We start from the raw sequence: 21,123 nt of genomic DNA, 5'->3' as shown, positions 1-21,123 counted from the left end.
CAGATTCCTTACCCTCTCCCTAAAATAAAATAAAAAAGAGAAATTTTACGCCAAATTAAGCTAAAGCATACACCATTGAAGCTTAAGAACCACAATATGTGAGCAAAAATTAGCTTGAAGTGCAGAAAATCTCAACCTCAAGTCCACTAACAGTGATCGCCCATTGCACTGCAGATGGCTTTCCCAGGATGAAGGTTCCGACTGGACAACAATGACCATGTCAGAAAGTGCCTTTGCTTGATAATGTTTGTCGACTAATAGTGGATCCTTATGTATAAACCAAAAGATGGGAACTTCCAGCGTAGACCTGCTATGTGCATGTGTTCCTGCATCATAAAAGAAAAAATGGAAGGTTCAATTCCAGGTAATATGAGCACATATGCAAGAAACAACCAATGTGAAAAATTGGATGTGTAAAAATAGCTCAGAAGGGGAGAGGGACACAAAAGGCAACAAGATCTTCCAGAGTCTACTGTGCAAGGGGGGTTGTGTGAATTGATGCACAATTCTTCTAAAAGCAGCCCAAATATGGTGCCACGTGGAAAGATGATGTGGCAATTCCAACTGTTGGATAGAGAGGACATGGTTTGGACTAGCTGCATGTCAAATTTCAGAACCCAATTCAATTAAATGCCCCCTCATGTATTGACAAGCACTCTCTTGGTAGTCTATGCATTAGTCTGAACTCTCTTGGTAGTCAAATATTTCTTAAAGCTTTATTTTTCCGTCTGACCAACTTTCCACTGGAATTTGAAATGTAAGCAGGGGACCTTGGGATCTAGCTGTTGACAAATTTTGGGCCACATCAAAGCTGCCACATGGCAGATATTTGGGTCATACAGAAAGCCCTTCTTTGATGGGCCATTCAGAAAGTGAGAAAACCATAGCTTAAAAATATATTAAGACACTAAGAAACACAAATAAATCATAAAGATAGTGTTACAATTAGTTCAAAGTTAACACAACATAACATCAGAAAATTATCCAAAATACAAAATCGATGTGCAACATTACAAAGCCTAAGCTGTACAGCCAAATCAATGCACCAAATTACATTGCTCAACCCAAGCAACGCCTAAGGCTGCAACTGTTGAAAGAACAGAGTTTCAGCTTGTTCAATTCAAGGGAGTAGCCTAACCTCCCAGGTGCACATCTTTGTGAAGTAGTAAGAGGCACAAGGCAATGAGGCAATGAGGCAATAAGGCAATAAGTGTGTTCCTTGTGCCTAAGGTGGCACCTCAATGACAAGTTAATGATCATAACAACTACAAATAGAAATAACCAAACTACCCCATAGAACTTAAAAGAAAAAAGCAAAAAACAAATAAGTATGAAGGATCAATCCAAGTTGTCTACTTCACTTTCCAACTAATACTCTGTTTACTAATAGAGAAGTATTTTTGGGGTGAATTACTAATATAGAAGTTGGCTGAGTGGCACATAGAAATACAACTGCTAAAACTAGGTGAATTGTAGAAAAAAGTAATATATCTGGGGCATAGTTGTCAAGGCGTCGCCTAGGCGCCGCCTTGGCGTCCAAGCGGGAATCCAAGGACTAAGCTATGGTACGCTTAATGAGAGTCACGAAAGGCGTCCGCCTTGACCAACTAGGCGTCGCCAAGGCGGTTAAAGCGACGCCTTGGTGCGCCATATGGTCAAGTCGGCCGCCTCTCTTGAGTGTGGTTTTTTTTTTTTAATGCATTATTCCTTTATTCTGTTTCTTTACTTTTTACTTGTTGATGTAAAAGTATTTCGTGTAATGCTGCTACATGGAATCATATAAAACTGAAATCCCTAAAAAGCTAAAAGTTAAAAACCTAAAACTCCTCACAAAGTAAAAAAAAAATGGTAAAAAACCTCGACCAGTTTTTTCTCTCTGCGAAATCTGCGCAAACGAAGGCGGCAAAGCTTCTTCCATCTCCGGCAAGGTAAGGTTCTTCCAACTCCATAGTTGTCTTCTTCTTCTTCTACTGCCGCTGCTTCTCTTTTTCTTTTTTGCTTGGAATGCTTGGATAGCTGCTTTGCTTCTTCTTGGTGTTTTTTTTTTTTTTTTTTTTGCTTGAATGCTTGGTTAAAACTTCTCTTCTTCTTCTCTGTAGTTTGTAACGCATGCTGCTGCTTCTCTTTTACTTTTTTGCTTGGATAGCTGCTCTGCTTCTTCCTCTCTTTAACGCACTAACCTGCTGCTGCTTCTCTGATTTTTTTTTTTTTGCTTGAATGCTTGGTTGACTGCTCTTCTTCTTCTCTGTAGTTTGTAACGCATGCTGATGCTGCTCCTGCTTCTCTGTTTTATTTCCTTCGCATAACTGCTGCTTCTTCTTCTCTGTTTTGTGTTGTCTTTTTTTTTTTGGTTGCTTTGTTGAACTGTTGCTTCTTCTTCTTCTCTGTAGTACTAACACCTGCTGCAACTATGTCTTTTATGAAATGATGATAATAGTTAGTTTTTTTATCTAAGACTTGGTGATTATTGATTAGTGATTAACTGATTAATAAATAAGAGAATGCTGATTATTCATTTGTGACTTTGTGCTATTTCTTTTAGATTCTTAATTAATTTATGATGTTTGATTATTCTAAATTTTAATGTATCATGTATGGTTTTTCATTTTGATGACTTGAGGTGGCTTAATTTTAAATTTTAATGATATAAGGTGCATCATGCCATCATCTATTGAGTGCTCAATTTGGGGGGAGGGGGAGGGGGAAAACTAATACTAGACCGCCTTTACCGCTTAGGCGACCGCTTCACCGCCTAAGCGCTTAGACATGCCTCCACCGCCTTGGACCACCATGCCGCCGTGACAACTATGATCTGGGGCATTATTAAGGGATTTCTATTCTCCAAATACATGCTTTCTAGGATTGAAGCAAAATGACAAATGCATGTACCAAACCCAACATGAAGAATAGAGGGAAATAGAGAAAGTTGAGAAAGATTAAAGAAGTAAAACACCTTTAAGTGAGCCATGATCATTCAGCCTCTGTAACTGGTGCTGTAGGATAGAGGAGTCAAGATAGGAACGGATAGTTGTCCGGTAAGTTCCATTGACAAGCAATAGTGGGACAGCTGCTGCACGCCGTGCTACTGAGAAGGCCATTGCCAAAGCAGGATCTTCTGAAAGGGGAAACCTAAGAACGTACCAAAATCAATACAAATTGAACCAAAGGATGAAGTAGAAGCAGTAGACCATGACTTTTCCTTCCCCCACATTTTTCCACTGATTGAAATCAAAATATCCAACAGAAAGCTCTAGGCATAAATGCAGGATGCAATACCAATTGTTTATTGGAATTTGGAAAAAGTCCAGTTTTACCAAGTGGCCCACTATGTAAAACGGTTTCCAGAAAACAATGAAGGAACAACATAATACGTACATGTGCGGACTAAACATAGCTTTTTGAAAAGGTAACATCATTGATGATAGCCCGTCCATGAGAGCTTTGAGATCCACAGGTATTTGTTTAATATTTCTAACTTTCTGCACCATTGAATCATAGTGAAGACATGTTGTTAAAATATGGGAGTCAATTTAAACCTTTGAACAAACATCTTACCTCCTGTGTAATGAAAAATAATTGAAATGATATCTTCTCATAATAGTGGTATCCGCCATCGGCAATTGAAGGTGAAATAATGTGCCTGAGAGATCCCCACAATGTAGCACCTAAATGTGCAAGGAAAGTATCACGTGCAACGGTATAATTTCGGAACTCCTGTAAAGAAACAATGAAAGTTATCTCATAAGAATCCACTCATTGCTCTTTCTGACCAGTTTATAGAAGATACGAGGGTTACACTTCAAGGAGAGATTAAAAACACTCTGAGGTTTGACCCTTAAAGCATAATTCACAGGCCTCAAACCAGAAAACCCTTTCATATGTTGATCCAAAATAAGTTTCTCATTACAACATTAAAATCTATAAAACCTTGACTGCACTCCAAATTGTACATGTGGCATGTCAGATAGGGCTCAAATTTTGTGGACAAGGTAGACCCAAGATTTTAAACTCGGAATCAGGGGTCGAATTGGTCCCTGCCGATTCCGATCCAGATTGGATTGGAAATAACGGGAATCAGTCCCAAAAACCCTAGAATCGGCTGCTCCAGAACATCCAGAATCAGGATCGGTCATTCAAAAGTCCAGGACTCCCAAGAAGAAATGCTTAGGCTACCATGAGGGTGCATGCCAATACATGGGAGGGAGTATGATTAAATTTGAGCCCAACATTTGACACCTGGCCAATCTGGACCTATTCCCTAGATATCCAATGGCTGGAATTGCCACGTCACTCCTCAACATGGCAGAAGCGAGAAGTCCATAGATTCCATGGTGGATGGGCTCTCCAGGAAATCTTCTACCTAATATCAAGAAGTACAAAGTAAAATTCAAAACTTCCCACATGCACAACCTCAGTTTATGAGTAGAGTTCCTTTGTGTAACAAACTCCTGGGGCTGATTGAGGTTTGCCTTTCAAGATCCTCCCATTCTTTCTGTTAAAAGTAAGTTTACATGTAACTTCCTTCTGCAATTATCTCTTTTTCATCTTGTTTCCCTCAGACTTTTTTTTTTTATTTCTATGAATACATCCTAATTGATGCATATACTTATTTAAAAAGGCCATGTCCTAAGGGTTATGCTTAATCCTTGAAGCTTCTACCTCGTATTTTAGCCAAGTAAAAAGCTTTAGTTAATGCCTCAGCTTTCGAAAACACTTAATAATTCAAAGGTAAATTTTAACAGTTGCAATGGATAGCTACATGAACTCACGTAGAGTTATTGGTAACTTAAGTAAAGAAAATTCACTTCAAAAATAGCAATAAGTATCTACTAGTGCAGTAACAAATGGAAAAATATTAATAAAGATAAGCAGAAAGTACCCCACCTCAGAAGTATCACTGAATAAATTCCAGCTCTCCATTCGTTTTAATGCCTCCACAGCCTTTCTCTTATGGTTTTCATCAAATTCCTCACCCTCAAAGGACTGGAGTTCATTTTTCAAATCCCGCATCCTTTCATCAAGCTCTGGAATTATCAACTTGTAAAGTCAGCAATGGTCCTTACCAACATTGAAATGGGACATTTCAATTGCTCAAGCAAGGATTTTTTGTGACACCAAATTGATGCATCAAGATTCTTGATATTAAACAAGAGAAGGAACATAAAAGTGGTTTCTTTTCAACCACAACTGTTTCTGGCTCAGTTTTGTATCTAAATGAACCTTCAAAGACAAATGGCAATGAACAACACAAAAGGCACAGGTTTTTCATACCAAAAGTAACACTTCCTGTAGTGCTAACATGCAGTTAAGGTGTTTTGAAATTTTAGTATTTTACATAAGTTTCCTGGAAACTTCAAGATAGGGCCACACTCATGCCTGACATTTCATCAGTACAAAACACCTTACCAAAACTCCTGTCCTCATTGTATCCAGGTGAGATAGGGAGAATAGGTGTTCCATAATCATGTAAACTCCCTTGGAGCTTGGACACTGGACATCTTTTATTGGTGAAGTGTGCGAACAGAAGGCACATAGGCAGGACAAACATTTGGTACAAGCAAATCCATAAACGTAATCAAGTGAACATTCTTACATGACCTTGGGCTAGTCAGTATTTTAGACTTCTACAATTAAAGAGAATGTAAAGTTGTAAATTACCTTCGCAGAGAGCAAGCTTAGACTTTCTTCCCTTGCAATGTTTGAAAGCAAAAAGCTCATATATATCAATCTCTGCCAAAAGGATATCAATCGCTTGATGATCTTTCTGCAACATTTAAAAGTTATAGCCATGGACAACAGAAGCTTCAGCTTGCAACCAAAAGCATTCAAGAAGGCAAAAAGGAGGAGAAAATCCTAATATCACCTCCCACCTAGTTCTGTATTAATATTTGATGTTAAAGAAATAGGAAGGAGTCTTCCTGCCTTTCAAAGTTCAAACAGAAGAATGCAATATCTTAACTCAACTCAACTAATGCTATTCCAGCTACTTGGGAGTGAGCTACACAAGTCATTTTCACCACTTCCACTGTCAATAGTCAGCAGTCTTGCATCCCATTCTTTAGATTTGTTAAAGAAGACAACACTATACACCCCCACCCCACCCCACCCCTCACCCCCCCCCCCCCAAAAAAAAAGAAAAAGAAAAAGAAAGAAATAAATAGCTGATCGATGCTCTGTGATATTCTTATAAAACTAAAGACTCTAAAATCCTTACCCCTTAATCCATTAAAGCAATAAAACATATTACATAAAAGAATCCAGTGCTTTTGTTATTCTTTTCTTTTCCTTTTTCCCCCAAGCAATGACAAGCTTAAAACTTGCGAAAAATATGATTTCTTATGAGCATGTAAACAAACTAAAAGTCAATTACAGATAATTGTTTGATCTCCTTTAAAAAAAAATATTATGTATTACTGAAACCCTGAATGCAGTGTAATTTAACAATTATTTCGGACAATCTTAGAGAACATCTCCCCCAACCCCCTCTGGTATTAGTCATACTAACAAAAAAATTCATAGGCGAAAGGTAAAATGTAGTCTTACTTTATAAACCAATAGAAAAAACAAGAATAGAAAGAACATACATCACCAAAAACAGCAAACTTTTCTTGAATTGCATCTTGCAAGCGATTTTCAGCTTCATCTTCAGAAATTTCTGGAGGTCAAAAGGAAATTGAATTGAGAAGCGTACCAGAAGGCCAAATATATCACATGGAGAGTTCAAAACCATACTCGTCAACACATCCATAACATGCATGCTAGCCCAAAGGTGAAGATCCTTACATTTCAGTCTGAATCAACTACGACTTGGTTTAGTTGGTTATTTGACAGCAGTAGTCAACTGCTTCATGAGACAAAAAAACCAAAATATAAATATATTTAGACCTGAGATCATTATTGCTCCAGTTTGTGATGCAAGTCACATGCGCAACAGCTAAGTTGCAGGTTCAAAACTTGGAAACAGCCTCTCCTGTGAAGCAGCAGGGGGTAAGGCTGCAGTAGCGGGAGCCTCATGCACTGGGATGCTCTTTTTTTTTTTTTTTTTTGGGGAAGGCTGAGTTGCTGTTTGTTTTTGTTGTTTTGTGATGCAAGTCAATGGAGCTTGAAGAGAAGAAAGGTCCAGCCCTTAAGCCCCACGAAACAGCAAGTCTTTAGGCCCCCAAAGGCCCAACCATGAAGCCCATCGAGCCCAGCAGCAGTTCAGTTCACTTTTGCCTTAGTTTCTAGGCCCAGCTAGCCCTTTAGTTATTTCTTGCATAGGAGGCTATTAGTTAATCTTTTATTATTTGTTTTTACTTTAAAGTGTTGCTGTTATAGCCACATGCTACTTTCTATTTTAGATTACTTCTATTCTGGTAACAGATTTACTTAATAAGAAGGAAGGGAAAAATAGAGCCCACGATTTGAGTATTGAAAAAAAAAAGAATCTTTTTCTTGTGTGCTGTGTGATTCAGCTATGGTGAGGGACCAAGGTCACTGAGAGACTGGTCAAGGTCATAGATGAGAGGCCTTGGTCATATCCCCGCTCTTCTAATACTGGTGACAAGGAGTGCTGTTGGAGACATTCCTACTGTATCCATTTACCCTGCGGCAGCTTATGTTTGAAGTTCTGTTACAGCAACTTCCATCTCTTGTATTCTTCAATCTACCCATCAGATCTTCACGAGGTTTTTAAGGAGTTTTTTAGTTGTCGAGGGACTTCCATCAATCATAAGCTTAACCCCATCCAATGGTCAGATCTGCTACAACTTATGATGCAGATCCTAGCCTCCTCGAATTGAAGAAGCCACCCTAAACCTAGGGTTTTAGTAGGAGCCTTAGTTTAGTTTATTTCTATACTTAGTTTTTATTTTGTGTTTTTAATTTATCCGGTTTAAATTGGTTGCATCCAATTGGTTCAATTGGTCTAATTTAAGTGAAGCGATTCTATTGGCTAAGAGGTTCTTATATCCTCTTGGCTAGTAGGGAATCTTCTTTTATTTTAAGTAGTTAAGTTGTTTTTAAGTCATTAGGGGTAGATAAGTCTTTTTCTTTAAGTTTTTAAGTTGTTTTTTAATTGGTCCACCTCTCCACGATTTAAGTGCGATTTGATTTGTAATAGAGTTAGGAATAAGGCCTTTGGCCTCTTATTTAATAAGAATCGTAGGAGAGGCTCCCCCCACCTTTTATGCTTTAAAAAAATTTTGTTTCTCTATGCTGCTGCCATGATTGCTGCTGCTTGCTCTGAGAGTGTTCCTTGTGGGTAATATCAAAGAGTCCTTGTGAGTCATATCAAGGGTGAGGGCTGGTGGACTCCGGCGACTCCTTGCATCTTGTAGATCGGGAGGTCCTTCTTCTTCTCAAGGTTCCAGAACTCGCGAGATCTCGCCGAGTTTCTCGGTTTTGGGCCATACCGAGTCGAGTTACCAGTCGGTTCCTAGGAGTGCAATTTCTCGGCCGAGATCTCGGTGATATCTCGAGGCTCAAAAACAGGGTATTTTCAATGCAAAAAAACCAATATCTCGCCGAGATCTCAGTTGGGCCCAAAAATGCTATTTACTTGTATTCAGCCCATTTTTCACCCAAAAACCCATTTCCAACATAAGAGAGAGCAGGGACAGAACTCGATAGGCTCTAAACCAAGGGGAAAAACACCTCTCCTTCAAATTTTTTCTTCTTTCTTTCGATTGTTGGCTGGAATGCACTGTTTGGAGTTAGATTGAAGTGCCAAAGTGAAGATTCAAGTGCCAATTTGGAGCATCATCACCTATTTGCAAGATTTCAAAGGTATTTTCTATTTCTTCCCCAAATCTATTTTTTCCAAAAAAAAATTTTGTAATCCTTGTTAGATTCATGTGGTTTTAATATATGTTGAACATCTTTGCCCGATCTATCACTTGATGGAGTCGGATTTTTTTTCAGTTAATAAATTATTTATTATAATTTCTGAAAAAATAAATGATTTATTTGAAAAAAGAAAATGAAAAAAATAGGATGAATAGTGATTGTTTGAAAATGATTTTGATAGATGTTAAACTACTTGGGATGCTCTACAGCCCCATGGATTAATTTTTTATTTTCACCCATTAAACAAATTATTTTATTTTTCAGATTTAATAAATATATTATAAAAATTAAAAATATATATAAAATATTAAGGAAAAATACTTATTGTTTATGGAAAATTATGTACAACATATGTATATAATATTCAACTTCAAATGGTGTCAAATTCATCATTACATTATATTTTTCTTATACTTTAAGGTATAAATAGTTTTAAAAAAAATTCAAAATATTATTTTTAATTAAAAAATAGGGGATAAATAAGAAATAGTTATTTCATAGTTCTAGTAGCTTGACATTACGTTTAAGTCTTGAATACCTTACTTTAAGTGATCCATGGTTATTAATACATGCTTTTTTATGTAACAGTGTAAAACATAAGACATTTTGTATACAATGTCTGATATAGCATGGCAACATGGAGTTCCCATGTCCGCAGACAAAAAGAAGTCCAAATGCAATTATTGTGCAAAGTTACTATCTGGAGGAGCCACCAGGTTAAAGCAACACTTGTCTGGTACAGGCAAGGATGTTTCCTCATGCCCAAATGTTCCTATCCAAGTGAAAGTGGCAATGGCACAACATTTGAAAGGAGGAAGATTAAAAAAATCTGAGAGGGAAAGAATGCAACAAGAGTTTAATGAGGCAATACTAGAGAGGGCTGGTGTAGAGGTCCATGGCGGAGATGATACTGACATTGGGCCTCCACCTGGTGAGTTTCAATCAATGGCTGAATGGAGAATTTACCAGCAAACTTTGGCTGAGAGTAGACAAAGTTTTCATTTTGATAATATAAGAGCATATGAGCAAGCAAGAGGAGCTGGTGGATCTGGCTCAGCTGCACCAGTGCAAGAAGATGAGAGGAGAAGCACTGGGACAAGAAATATACCACGACCCCAAACCCAACCACGAGTACAAGGTCCAGAACCCATTTTTGAGCAGGATCCCACAACTTTTAGGCAACAAGATGCCTACCAGCCAACCATCCCACAAGTATTTGGTGGTAAACAAGAGGAAGCACGAAAAGCCTTCAGCAAGTTCATGCTTTACCATGGCATTCCAGCCAATGTAGCACAAGGAACATACTATAATGCATTCCTTGATGCTGCAGGGAGGGCTGGTGCAGGATGGAAGGGACCTTCACCATTTGAATTATACAATGTATATTTGCCTCAGGAGGTAGAGGAGCTAAAAGAATACATTGATGGTTTGAAGCCAATGTGGGAGACATATGGGGTTACTCTTATGGCTGCTGGTTGGACTGGACCTACTAGGCTGTCCATCATAAATTTCATGGTGAGTTGCAATGGAAAGACTATATTCTTGAAGTCTATCGATGCATCAAAGCATATAAAGGATGCATCATACTTGTATAAGGAGTTGAAGCAAGTAGTGGAGGAGGTAGGACCAAGGAACGTTATCCAAATTGTGACGGATAATGGTTCCAACTATAAAAAGGCTGGAGAGAAGTTGATGAATAAGAAGAGTAAGAGGATCCGGCTCTTTTGGACCCCATGTGCAGCCCATTCTATTGATTTAATGCTAAAGGACATGGGGAAAAAGACTTTGGTGGCGGGTGTGGCAAATAGGGCAAGACAAGTGACAACTTTTGTGTACAACCATTCTTATGCTTTAGCCTTGATGAGGGAGAAATGCAATGGAGATTTAGTGAGGCCTGGTGTCACTCGATTTGCCACCAATTACATTGCATTGAAGAGTTTTCAGAGTAAGGCGATAGGTCTAAGGTGTATGTTTGCAAGTCATGAATGGTTTGGTTGGCAAGGTTCTAAGTCAGAAGAAGCAAAGGTAGCACAATAGACCATTGCAAATGACGGATTTTGGAAGGACTTGGGGAAAGTGGTTGGCATATTAGAGCCGAGTGGCGATCGAGGATGGTTGATACAGAGAAGAAGCCTACTTTGGGCCACATTTATGCTGCCATCCAAAAAATGAAGGAAATGGTTAGAGCTGCTATACCTCGAAGTGCAAAGTCCTACACTAACATCATTGATGAGCAATGGGAGAAGCACTCGAGTCATCCATTGCATAAAGCTAGTGAGTTCAACATACTTTATACTTTAAATGTTATAACTTTTTTACATTTACATATTCAAAACCCTAAAGGCATTAAAGCCATTAAGTCACTAACAAATCATATTTGTGGTGTTTACTTTACCAGCATACTATTTGAATCCAAAGTATCACAACTCCCATGATCTTGGGCTAGACATAGAATTGTCAGAGGTAGTTCAAGCTGTTACTCAGAAGTTGGAGCCCCATCCAAAGACACAAGCTGCTTGCAATGATGAGGTGAGAGTATGGGACTTTGGTACTTTGGTAGTTAGTTTATGAATGTAATTACTAAATAGGAAATACTAATGCCTCTACTGAAAATAGATCAAATACTTCAGAGAGGCCTCAGCAAGTTTCGGTCGATTAGCTGCAGTGGAGGGTAGACAAAAGTCAGACCCTGGTAGGTGGCATGATATTACATTTATGAATTATAATTTTATCTCTTTAAAATGTACATATCTTACTATTCTATATTTGTAATGCAGCCGATTGGTGGGTGTTTTATGGTACAAGTTCACCCAACCTGAGGAAGGTAGCAGTGAGAGTGCTCTCACAAACTTGTTCATCCTCCGGATGTGAGCGCAACTGAAGTACATTCTTATTGATACATTCAAAGAGGCGAAACAGGTTGGGTAGCGAAAGACTAGAGCAGCTTGTGTATGTGCACTACAATATGAGATTAAAGATGAGGCACATACGTGAAGGAATTGAGGCCAATGATAAAGAACCCATTGAATTGTCCAACATTTTTCAAGAGGACTCTGATGACGATGAGGATCCCCTATTCCAGTGGGTGAGGGATCGTGGTACACCTGATATGGATCAGCCTGGGGGTAGGCCCGACCCCACCATTATGTCTGTAACCGGCACTGATGTTGATGAATATATGTCGACGCAAGAGGGGCGTGCACATGCAGAGTCACCGAAACCTTTTGAGCCTGCTGTAGGAAGTCCTGCTGATGATGATGATGGTGGTGGTGATGACACTGGTGATGCTAGTGATGGTGATGGTGATGCTGATGCTGATGCTGATGCTGATGCTGGTGGTGGTGGTGGTGAAGTTGCTGCTGCTAGTGGCATGCGGAGTGGCGGTTATTATGATGATCGTCATGAGGGGATGCGCGAGCAGTACGAGCAAGAAGTTAGAACGCAGGAGGACCCTGTGCGTTTCACCGGTGAGTCTCAGTTTACGCATGCCACTCAAGATCAAGACCATGGTAGCCACCCTAAAATATACAACAGAAAGAAGGGTCGCAAACACTCACATCAGTCATATGCTCAGGAGGAGGACAACAGCAGTATGAACACCATGCTTACAAGTTTCGGAAGCATGAGTATAGATACTACTAGTGAGCATCAGTCATGGCAATCATCTCAAGATCATCATAGCTATGACTATGGCCAGCAGAGCACCGGTTCGATTATAGTGCCTATGGTCGTATGGGCGATAGAACGGTAGTATGATGACGATCAAAGCTCGGGTCGTGTTGGGTACACATTCCTAGTCCCAAACCAGCCACACATGCCTCAAACTCAATATGACAGTAGCAATGGATCTTACACCTCATATCAACAGCCTCCCATGTACCCTAAGATAGGGAGATTGGTATATGTTGATCAAAAAACTTATATGGAAACTGTGTCACACTATTTGCAACACTATAGCAATTCCATGACATGGGAATTCTATGTGGATCGATATGGGGATGAATTTCTAGTTCAATCTCATTTTATGTAACAAATTAAGTGAACATTGATGTAATGTACATTTTATTTCAATGTTTTGATTGATGTGTACTAATTCGAATGTTTTGGTTGCTAATTTGCTATGTTTTATTAAATTATATGTAGATTAGGTTGTTTTAGTACGACTCGTCGCCTACCAACCTATGGTCCAAAGTGAAACTCATATTTGGACTTTTTTTTTGGCAAATCTGGGCATGCCATTGTGTTTAAATGGCCTGAAATAGGCTGGATACCAAGTTTCAGACCCAAAATGTGTACAACCCACCGAGTGGGGGGTCCGAGTCCACAAAAAAAAAATTGCAACAACTCACCGAGATCTCGGCGAGATCTCAGCTCGACTCGGTATCTGGCCTGGCCGAGATGCCATCGAGACCCGAGTTTTCGAACCTTGCTTCTTCTTCAATCAAGTTTCTCCAAGCTGCCATTGAAGAACCTGCATATTCCAGTAAGTATTTCACAGTTTATTCATCCCCTTCTTCTCCTAATCCTCTACACCCTACCCTAACATCCCCCCTTCTATTTTATTTTAATTTTCTGAACCCTAGTTCACTTACAGCCTTAACCATCCATTAAAATCCATCCAATTTTTAATCACAGCATCCTTGCATCCATCCCTACACTCGATCTCAGTTGCAGCCTCAACTGTCCATTAAAAAACCCTAATTCCCTCCATCACCATTAAGACCTAAAACCCTAAAGCTTACCTAGACCTAACCAGCCTACAGAATCTAACCCTATTACACTCGAACCTTCCCCATACTGCCCTTATCACTCGGCCAGAACCCCTGTCCAGAATTCCCCCTCCCAACCCTAAATTGATCTCTTTTCCTAAAACCTAAAACCCAAAACCCTAACCCTAGAATTTCAGAATTTCAATTTTCTGTTTAAACCTAGTAAAAACCTATATCATTAGCTTCCTTTTGACCTGCACATCATTACTAAATAAAACCCTAGCTCCAACTCCTAGTCTAACCCTAATTCTGCCCTAATTAGCCTAAGCTGTCCCAATCGGCCAGCCTTTGTGTGTGACCCCGTTACCCTGGCTCCTAGTGGGATTACTCCTACCTAGGACTACATCAACTTAGTAAGCTTCTAATTTGTCCTGCTTTCTAATTTCAGACTTGTATTCCTATCTGTCCACTTAACCATCAGATCGATAGCATGTTTTGGGAGATTTTCCCAGTCATTGATCCCTACAAGTGGCTAAAGTTTATGATCTACCTAGCAGAATGAGAGATCTTAATAGCTTACTAAATCTGTCCTTGAGTTTTGGACTGCTGTTGATTTGAAGCTTTTGTCAGTTGGATTACCTAGGGTTTAATGTATGTTACTTCAACTATTGGGTGGATGATCTGTTGTTAGTTTGGGAATGAACTGCTGTGTGCCTGTGTTGATACATAAATTGGTTTATTCTGGAATCTACTTACTATTTTGGTATTCATAAAATATCTCTACATCCTACCGTCGGATTGAGATCACTTTTGATGAAATTGAAGGCCCTTGGGAGATCTATTACTGCTGCTAATTTGGGGCTAATCAGATTTATAGATTGGGATTAATTTTGGTGTTCAAGCTGCTGATTTTGTGAGCCCTCCAATTCTGTTGTTAAGATTTTGACTCCAATGGTAATGTTAGATTGAATCCATCAGTTTGAAGTCATCAAAACATCAATTACTGGAAGCAGGACAGGAAAGAAAGCTACAAATGTTCCACCACAAGATGGAAAACAAAAAGTTCATAAATATCAAATATAAAAAAAGGCCATCTCATGTGATCATCAACAGTTTCTTTTGAGAAGAAAAAAGAAAGCTCTCATTCACTTGTTTGGGGATTGACCTTATAAACTTGCAAAAAGCACAATTCCAAAACTATTTCATATGATAAAGTCAAGGAAATCAATTGATCCAGGCAAGCCATGCTGTCATGGATATCAATTGATCCAGGCAACTAACATGTAGTTAGTCAAAAATTGCAGTGCACTGAATCAATTCAACAAAATAGGAAATTAACAGCAGTATAAAAAGAAAGACCAAGTTTCCCTCCACCCACGGTGAATGGATTCTCATTCACTGATGGGAGGGAGAGAGCGGGAATGGGTATCAGGAGGGTATTTTGGAACATACTAAAACCCTAGGATGGTGGGTGAACCATCCTCTATGGGTGAAGGAAAACTTTTTTTTTTTTTTTTTTTTTTTTTTTGATAAGAGGATGGAGGAAAACTTTGTCCTAATAAGAATGTGGTAAATTCTTCCAAACTCAAGTGAAGGAACACAGAAAATATAGATAGAAGAGGACCTATCATTACTACCTGCCACAGCACCGATAGTCTTTTCCACATTCGGCAAACTAAGTTCTGTGCGCACACCTTCCCCACCAACAGCAGGACCCCATGAGAAAGGACCTGCACTCAAATCAATGAACGCCCACCTGAAAGATAATATGTAATAACTAAGTCTCAAAAAAGTCAATATTATAGAGACAATGACAGGATTACCTATAATGCACACATAAATGCAAGCTCACACAGCATGCACACACACACACACACACACACACAGAGGATGAGAGAGAGAGAGAGGATTAACCTATCCCTTCCAATCCATGTATCTGTGAGACACTCTGAGTGAAGACCAGATATTTCCCCAGCTTTCAACTCCTTTTCCAAAAGGAGTTTCACATCTTCGTTCTTCCCATTCAACAACTAGAAAAGAAAACAGAAGAGTAAGGGAAACAAATTTAATGTGACATTTCAAAAGCTTGAGTTCCTTTTTGAAAGGTTTGCCAGCATTGCTGATAGCATGTAGAAAATGAGTTAAATGATTAGTACCTGTGCAAGTTTGCTATAAATGATATCAGCAGTGTCCTTCCCTTGATATAACTTCTCAACATTATTCAATGAATCTAGGCATATATTTGACCACTCTATCTGACCAGTACAAAATGAAAACATTAAGAGCATTTGAATTATAATGTTACAGGCAAGAATCAAAGTCTTATTACTCAAAAATTCTTCATATTACTATGGACACAGATCTTTATTTGACATGAATAAGTAATGCACTAGGTAAAGGAATTGGACAATGGACTTGAAATGCTGACCTAAAGGTGACAGTGATATAAGGTAGCTTTCTGAGGGTTAGGTGAATAAAATGCCCTCTTTACAAGCTTCCTATACATTTCTTAGGAATGAGTGCTGTTAAAACGCCAAGGATTTCAAGCATGTGAACATTTTCTGTTTATTAATACCAACCAAGGAATTCAAGCCTTTCAGATCCAGTGATTGAAGAATCTGAAAAGAGTAGATTATTAAAGGGACATATTTTTTCCTCCGGGGAGAGTTTTATTATTTCAAGAAATCTACATCAACTAATTAATGGTTGACAAACTAGAGCTTTGGAAGCTAAACAAAAAAATACAATGAAGGACACTAGCTTTTACATCTTAGCAGTTATGGAACAAAATAAACAGCAGAGTATTAGAAGATGAGTTTTATCTGGTTCACAGGGTAGTGCTATGAGGTAAAACATTTGTTCTTCGAATTTCAGGGTATTGGATATAAGGTTCTTTGCTCTACAGAATTTTGTAATTTAAGGATATAGGTGTTTATTGATGTAGATAAGTCACTTGGGGCTTATTTTAGTGGAAATAGGCTTTGGGTTGGGTTATATATGTATTGGGCTTTTGATCCTGTTAAGAGTTGTCGATTAGGTTTACAGGTTTCTGGGGGTATTTTAGTCGTATTTATGTTTCTAGTTTATTCTATTGTCTTAGGGGTATTTTGGGGAGTTTATATGTAATTTCTTTGCTACAGATTTTATAAATAAGATTGCCCTCTCCCGATTTGTTTTCAACCAAATCGTAAGGGAGTTTACCCTCTCAATCGATCTCTCTCTCTTTCTTCTCTTCTCTTCTCAACCTTTTTCTTCTTCTTTTTTCTTTACTCCTGATCAGCCTTAGGGTTCTGTTCTGTTACATGGTATCAGAGCACTAAATCTGATCAACAGTTCTCCCTTTTATTGCTGTTTTGAAGGCTTCTCCTTCCACTTGCTCTCTTATCGTGGTCCACAGCAACCAGATGCTGTACCTTCTTGTCTGAACCCTAGTCGTACCCTAATGAAGGACTAGGGTTTCCTGATATGCTGAAGATTGGTCGTATTTGTACTTGTGCCTGATGCTGTACGAAATTTTTTATGATTGAAGTGATGTTTGCCTCCATCTGAGAAATCGATTTTCTATTTCTCCTGGGATTTCTTCTTCCACATTGGCTGCTGGTTTGGGGATTTTATTCCTCATTATTTGATGATTGTCTACACCAAAAACTGATCACATATTGGGCTGTTCAGCCTTTTTCCTCAAGTTTATCGATTTTACCCTGATCTGGGTTTGGGCTGAAATCGATTTTGCCTTGTCTTCCTTATTCGTTGGCTGTCTCTGCTCTCTACCTATCCAAGGTTTTTTTTTGACAATATTTACTTGATTTCATGGCTGAGTCTAAGCCTCCTACGGACAACTTTAATATTCAGATTACTGCCATCAAGTTGAATGGTGCCTCCAACTACCTCCTTTGGTCGCAAGCCTTTGAAGTTTATATTACTGCTCGCCGGAGGATGTCTTATCTTACTATGACACCGCCAACTCCTACTGATGACAAATATGAAGATTGGAAGGCTGAAAATGCAACTCTTCTTTATTGGCTTTGGAGTAGCATGGAACCCTCCATAGCAAGGTTCGAAAATTCGGGTCTCGGTGCCAACTCGGACCCTTAAAAAACCGAGTTGAGTCGAGATCTCGCCGAGTTGGTGCACTTTTTTTTCGGACTCGAAGCCTCATCTCGGTGGGTTTTAGACCTAGTTTGGGTCTGAAACTTGGTATTTAGTCTATTTTAGGCCATTTAAACACAATGGCACTATCAGATTTTGCAAAAACAAAGTCCAAATAGGAGTTTCACTTAGTGGGAAACCAGGACAGAAACGTACTTATGCTAGAAACTAGGACAAACACACTTATTTATGCCTAATATCATTTAAGTAAATGCTTTTGTATTTGTATTGCATTTACTTAAGATATTATTCACAAATAAGCAAATACCCCCCTATTTGAATCCAATAAAATTAGTTAAAAAATAAAATTCCAAGAGGAAAAAAAGTCAGCCCCCCAGTTCAAGAACAAAAACTGGATTTTCGGCGGTAGGTGCAATTTTCAACTTTCTAATGCTGGGGTTTTTCTCAAATCTAAAAATTCCATAACTCTTAATATGGTAAAACATTGCTAAAAACCAAAAGTGCGGTAAAATATTCATTTGTTTTGATGTCCAAAAATATATTTTCATTCAAAGCGATTTTGACAGCATTCGCGCACACCGAATTAAGTTTGATCGGTACATAACTCCTTCAATATAAATCAGATTTTAGCAATCTTGGACTTGTAGGAAAGCTTTGTTTTATAAATCAGATTTAAGCAATCTTGGACTTGTTGGAAAGCTTTCAAAACAAACCTTTCCTACAAGTCCAAGATTGCTAAAATCTGATTTATATTGACAGAGTTATGTACCGGTCAAACTTAATTCGGTATGCGCGAATGCTGTCAAAATCGCTCTGAATGAAAATAGTTTTTTGGACATAAAAACAAATGAATATTTTACCGTACTTTTAGTTTTTAGCAATGTTTTACCATAATAAGATTTATGGAATATTTAGATTTGAGAAAAACCCCAGTATTAGAAAGTTGAAAATTGCACCTATCGCCGAGAATCTAGTTTTTGTTCTTGAACTGGGGGTTGACTTTTTTTCCTTTTGGAATTTTATTTTTTAACTATTTTTATTGGATTCAAATAGGGGGTATTTGCTTATTTAGGAATAACATCTTAAGTAAATGAAATACAAATACAAAAGTAAATGAAATACAAATACAAAAACATTTACTTAAATGATATTAGGCATAAATAAGTGTCTGTCTTGCCTGTCTTGGTTCCTGACATAGATAGGTGTCTGTATACCAAGATTTTCCAGCAAGATCTCAAGATCTAGCACTCATATAAAGGACCTAGATGGGCATTTTCCTATGGCAAACCGAGATCTCGCAAGATCTCGACGAGATATTGACATTTTGAGACTCGTAGGCAGCCTCGTCTCGGGATTTCGAAAAACCGAGAAACTCGGCTCGCAAGTTCTCGAACTATGCTCCATAGCCTCTAATGTTATGTTTCATAAAACCGCCAAGGGTGTTTGGGAAGAACTCAAGTAGAGCTTCTCAAGATACCAATTTGTCTCGAATTTATGATTTATATGAGAAATTTTTCTCTTTCAAGCAAGAAGGAAAGTCTCTTGGCGAATATTACAGTTCATTGTAGGAGATGTGGGAACAACTCAATGTGTACCAACCGTTCTGTGATTAAATCCCAACGTTCTGAGTTCCTGGTTGCTAAGTTTCTCTCTGGATTGGATTCTGATCTTCAATCCGTCAAAAGCCAATTATTGGCTAGTGAGAAGATCCCGTCTATGAATCAAGCATATTATCGAATCCAGAGAGTTGTTTCTCCTTCGGTGGTGAAATTTGATCCAGCTCCTGTCTCCAAGGATAATTCTGCCCTCTTTACTTCTACTGGAGGGCGTGGTCGAGGTGGTGGTACCTCTTCTCGAGGTCGTGGGGCTGGTTCTGGTGGTCGTGGGGCTGGTTCCAACCCTGCTGGTTCATCTTCTGGTGATGGTGGCTCTCGATGGTGCTCTCATTGTGGTCGTCCTAACCACACTATTGACAAATGTTGGCTGAAACATGGTAAACCACAATGGGCACGAGAGCAATTTGCAAACGCTGCAGTCTCTGATGAAGCGGCTGATCCTGTGCATCCTCCTAATACTACTCATGGGTCTTCCACTGAAGGTGGTGGTTCCTCTAATGACCTGGTTTCTCAACTATTACAATAAGTTCAGCAACTTGAGGCATCCTCTTCTACATCTACAGCTATTCTTGCCCACTCAGGTACTACTGCATGTTTCGCCTCCTCATCCTCTCCGTGGGTCATTGACTCCGGTGCCTCTTCTCACATGACTGGTAAGCCTAATTTATTTTCATCTTTTACACAATCTACTATCCCATCTCGGATTTCTATTGCCGATGGGTCTTTTATACCTGTCACTGGTCATGGGGACATCCCCTTATCTTCTGATCCTTCGTTGTCTAATGTCCTTCATGTACCTAAGCTTCCTCTTAACCTTCTATCTGTTAATCAATTAACTAAGACTTTAAATTGTTCTATAACATTTCATCCTTCTCATTGTGTCTTTCAGGATCTTACAACACAGACGACGGTTGGTGGCGGGGAAGGGTGGCCTCTATTATTTTGATTTGGCATCTACTTTAGTACTTCCACTGCAGCAGTTGCTACTTCTTCTAGCGTATCTCCTTTACATTGGCACTATCGGCTAGGACATCCTTCCTTATCCAAGCTGCATCATCTGGTTCCTAGCTGCAAATCTGTCTCTCGCATTGTGTGTGAAGCTTGTGAGTTTGGCAAGCATCATCGTACTGTTTTTCCTTTAAGTCCGGAGTCTAGAAGTACTTCTTTGTTTCAGTTAGTTCATTCTAATACTTGGGGTCCTTGTAGGGTCAAGAGTCGGTTAGGCTTTTATTATTTTTTTAGCTTTATTGATGATCATTCTCGTATGACATGGCTGTACCGCTTGAGGGATCGATCTGAATTTGTTTCTATTTTCAAACAATTTTATAATGAAATTCGTGTTCAATTTGGTGTTCATTTAAAAATTTTGCGTACTAACAATGCCCTAGAGATAATTCAACGTGAGGTATCCTCCTTTTGTTCTGACAATGGCATCCTTCACCAAACTAGTTGCTCTTACACACCGCCAAGGTTCGAAAACTCGGGTCTCGGTGCCAACTTGGACCCTTGAAAAACCGAGTCGAGTCGAGATCTCGGCGAGATCTCGATCTCGCCGAGTTGTTGCACTTTTTTTTTTCTCGACTCGAATCCTCATCTTGGTGGGTTTTAGACCTAGTTTGGGTCTGAAACTTGGTATTCAGCCTATTTTAGGCCATTTAAACACAATGGCACTATCAGATTTTGCAAAAACTAAGTCCAAATAGGAGTTTCAGTTAGTAGGAAAGCAGGACAGACACTTATGCTAGAAACCAGGACAGACACAGGACAAACACACTTATTTATGCCTAATATCATTTAAGTAAATGCAATAGCATTTACTTAAGATATTATTCATAAATAAGCAAATACCCCCCTATTTGAAT

At 38.9% G+C, this 21,123-nt stretch overlaps 1 protein-coding gene across 1 annotated transcript in view; it reads right to left on the bottom strand.

Moving 5' to 3' along the window:
* LOC122661706 overlaps window positions 1–21,123 on the bottom strand; it is a 75,738-nt gene that overhangs the window by 6,411 nt on the left and 48,204 nt on the right. Inside the window, exons 11-20 of the mRNA XM_043857203.1 lie at window positions 15,692–15,790; window positions 15,450–15,565; window positions 15,173–15,291; window positions 6,585–6,655; window positions 5,659–5,764; window positions 4,885–5,024; window positions 3,556–3,714; window positions 3,376–3,479; window positions 2,954–3,129; window positions 137–326 (exon numbers count right to left, since the gene is read on the bottom strand). Of these exons, the coding sequence (XP_043713138.1) occupies window positions 137–326; window positions 2,954–3,129; window positions 3,376–3,479; window positions 3,556–3,714; window positions 4,885–5,024; window positions 5,659–5,764; window positions 6,585–6,655; window positions 15,173–15,291; window positions 15,450–15,565; window positions 15,692–15,790 (1,280 nt within the window). The remainder of the gene's footprint in view (window positions 1–136; window positions 327–2,953; window positions 3,130–3,375; window positions 3,480–3,555; window positions 3,715–4,884; window positions 5,025–5,658; window positions 5,765–6,584; window positions 6,656–15,172; window positions 15,292–15,449; window positions 15,566–15,691; window positions 15,791–21,123) is intronic.

This window comes from Telopea speciosissima, chromosome 5 (assembly GCF_018873765.1).
Source record: "Telopea speciosissima isolate NSW1024214 ecotype Mountain lineage chromosome 5, Tspe_v1, whole genome shotgun sequence".
Lineage (NCBI taxonomy): Eukaryota > Viridiplantae > Streptophyta > Magnoliopsida > Proteales > Proteaceae > Telopea > Telopea speciosissima.
This window is presented reverse-complemented; position numbering and strand designations above follow the sequence as displayed.